At 42.4% G+C, this 1,233-nt stretch overlaps 1 protein-coding gene across 1 annotated transcript in view; it reads left to right on the top strand.

Moving 5' to 3' along the window:
* Positions 1 to 388: 388 nt before the first annotated feature.
* Positions 389 to 1,233, top strand: part of LOC101856489 (protein TBATA) — a gene marked incomplete at its 5' end in the record, with an annotated part of 11,150 nt that continues 10,305 nt past the window's right edge. The window contains 1 exon segment of the mRNA XM_013088741.1: positions 389 to 604. Within this exon segment, the coding sequence (XP_012944195.1) occupies positions 394 to 604 (211 nt within the window).

Here is a 1,233-nt window from a genome sequence, read left to right as displayed (position 1 = left end):
GATGATGATGATGATGATGATGATGATGATGATGATGATGATGATGATGATGACGATGATGATGATGATGATGATGATGAAGATGATGATGATAGCCAAAGGAAATAATGAGAACAATTATTAAGTCAAACTGATCAAAACAAAACAACAGCAACAACAACAGCAACAACAACAGCAACAACAACAGCAACAACAACAGCAACAACAACAGCAACAACAAAACAGAAAGAAAAGAAAAACATGTATTCAAAAGACAAATTTAAAAAACATGCAAAAACAAATCTGAAAACAACTACAAACGAACTATCTACCAGTGTGAGTTTTTGCACCATACGAGATCTTCATTCTCTTATTTTTTTTTCTTTAAAAAAATGTTCTTCTTCCACAGAGGCAATGGCCACCGCATCGGAAGTATTCCGTCCTAGCGACGGGGAGTTGCTGATCCGAGACAGCCTGTCCCAGGGCCCCTCAGTGCCTACGGACACGTTCAAGAAGGAGGACCGTCGCCCTATGACGCAGGGCGGGTACCGCTTCGGCCAGCTCAGCCACAACTCGTTCTTCACGAGGCACAACCCCCACCCTGCCCGAGTCAGGCATCTCAAAGGTGGGATCTTTGTTTGTTTTAGTAAGGTTTTACGTAAGGCTTAAGAAACTTTATTTATCAAATGAATGTTTTTGTGCAATGTGATGTGGGCCAATGGCCTTAAACACTGAATAAACTTACTTACTTACTAACGTAAGGAGCTCACAACTGCATAAAAAGGTCATATTATGAGCGCCAAGGGGTGGATGTTAACAGTAGAGAAGTCCGCACTGGGAATCAGGCTTACTTGGCTCACATGCACCTCTCAAGCCTCAACAACACGAAACGTCTGCTTCGACTATCAAGGCACCCCCAGAAACAGCAGTTCACAAGAGAGTGACAAACATACAAAAGATGTATATGGAAAAATGACGATAGTAAGGATGAGGAATGAAAAAACAGCAGTTTCCCCTATGTTGTTCCGGTACAGTATGAGCATGACATTGATAAATCAGCCCATTTACAATTCTACGGTGCATAAGAACATGTTAATATCCCCCCTTTGAGAATGGCCTAAAGACACGTCAGTTAGTAGCACTGCTGTGGGGGTGGGTAAGGTGGGGTCTGGATGACCATGCATGGATTGGGGTGGGGGGTATTTGTTTTTTTCCTCCATAATTCCGAGGAGAGAAATAGAATGAACTTTGAGA

This window comes from Aplysia californica, unplaced genomic scaffold (assembly GCF_000002075.1).
Source record: "Aplysia californica isolate F4 #8 unplaced genomic scaffold, AplCal3.0 scaffold00024, whole genome shotgun sequence".
Taxonomy (NCBI): Eukaryota; Metazoa; Mollusca; class Gastropoda; order Aplysiida; family Aplysiidae; genus Aplysia; species Aplysia californica.
The sequence above is the reverse complement of the archived record's forward strand: the minus strand, read 5'-3'. Positions and strand labels throughout refer to the sequence as shown.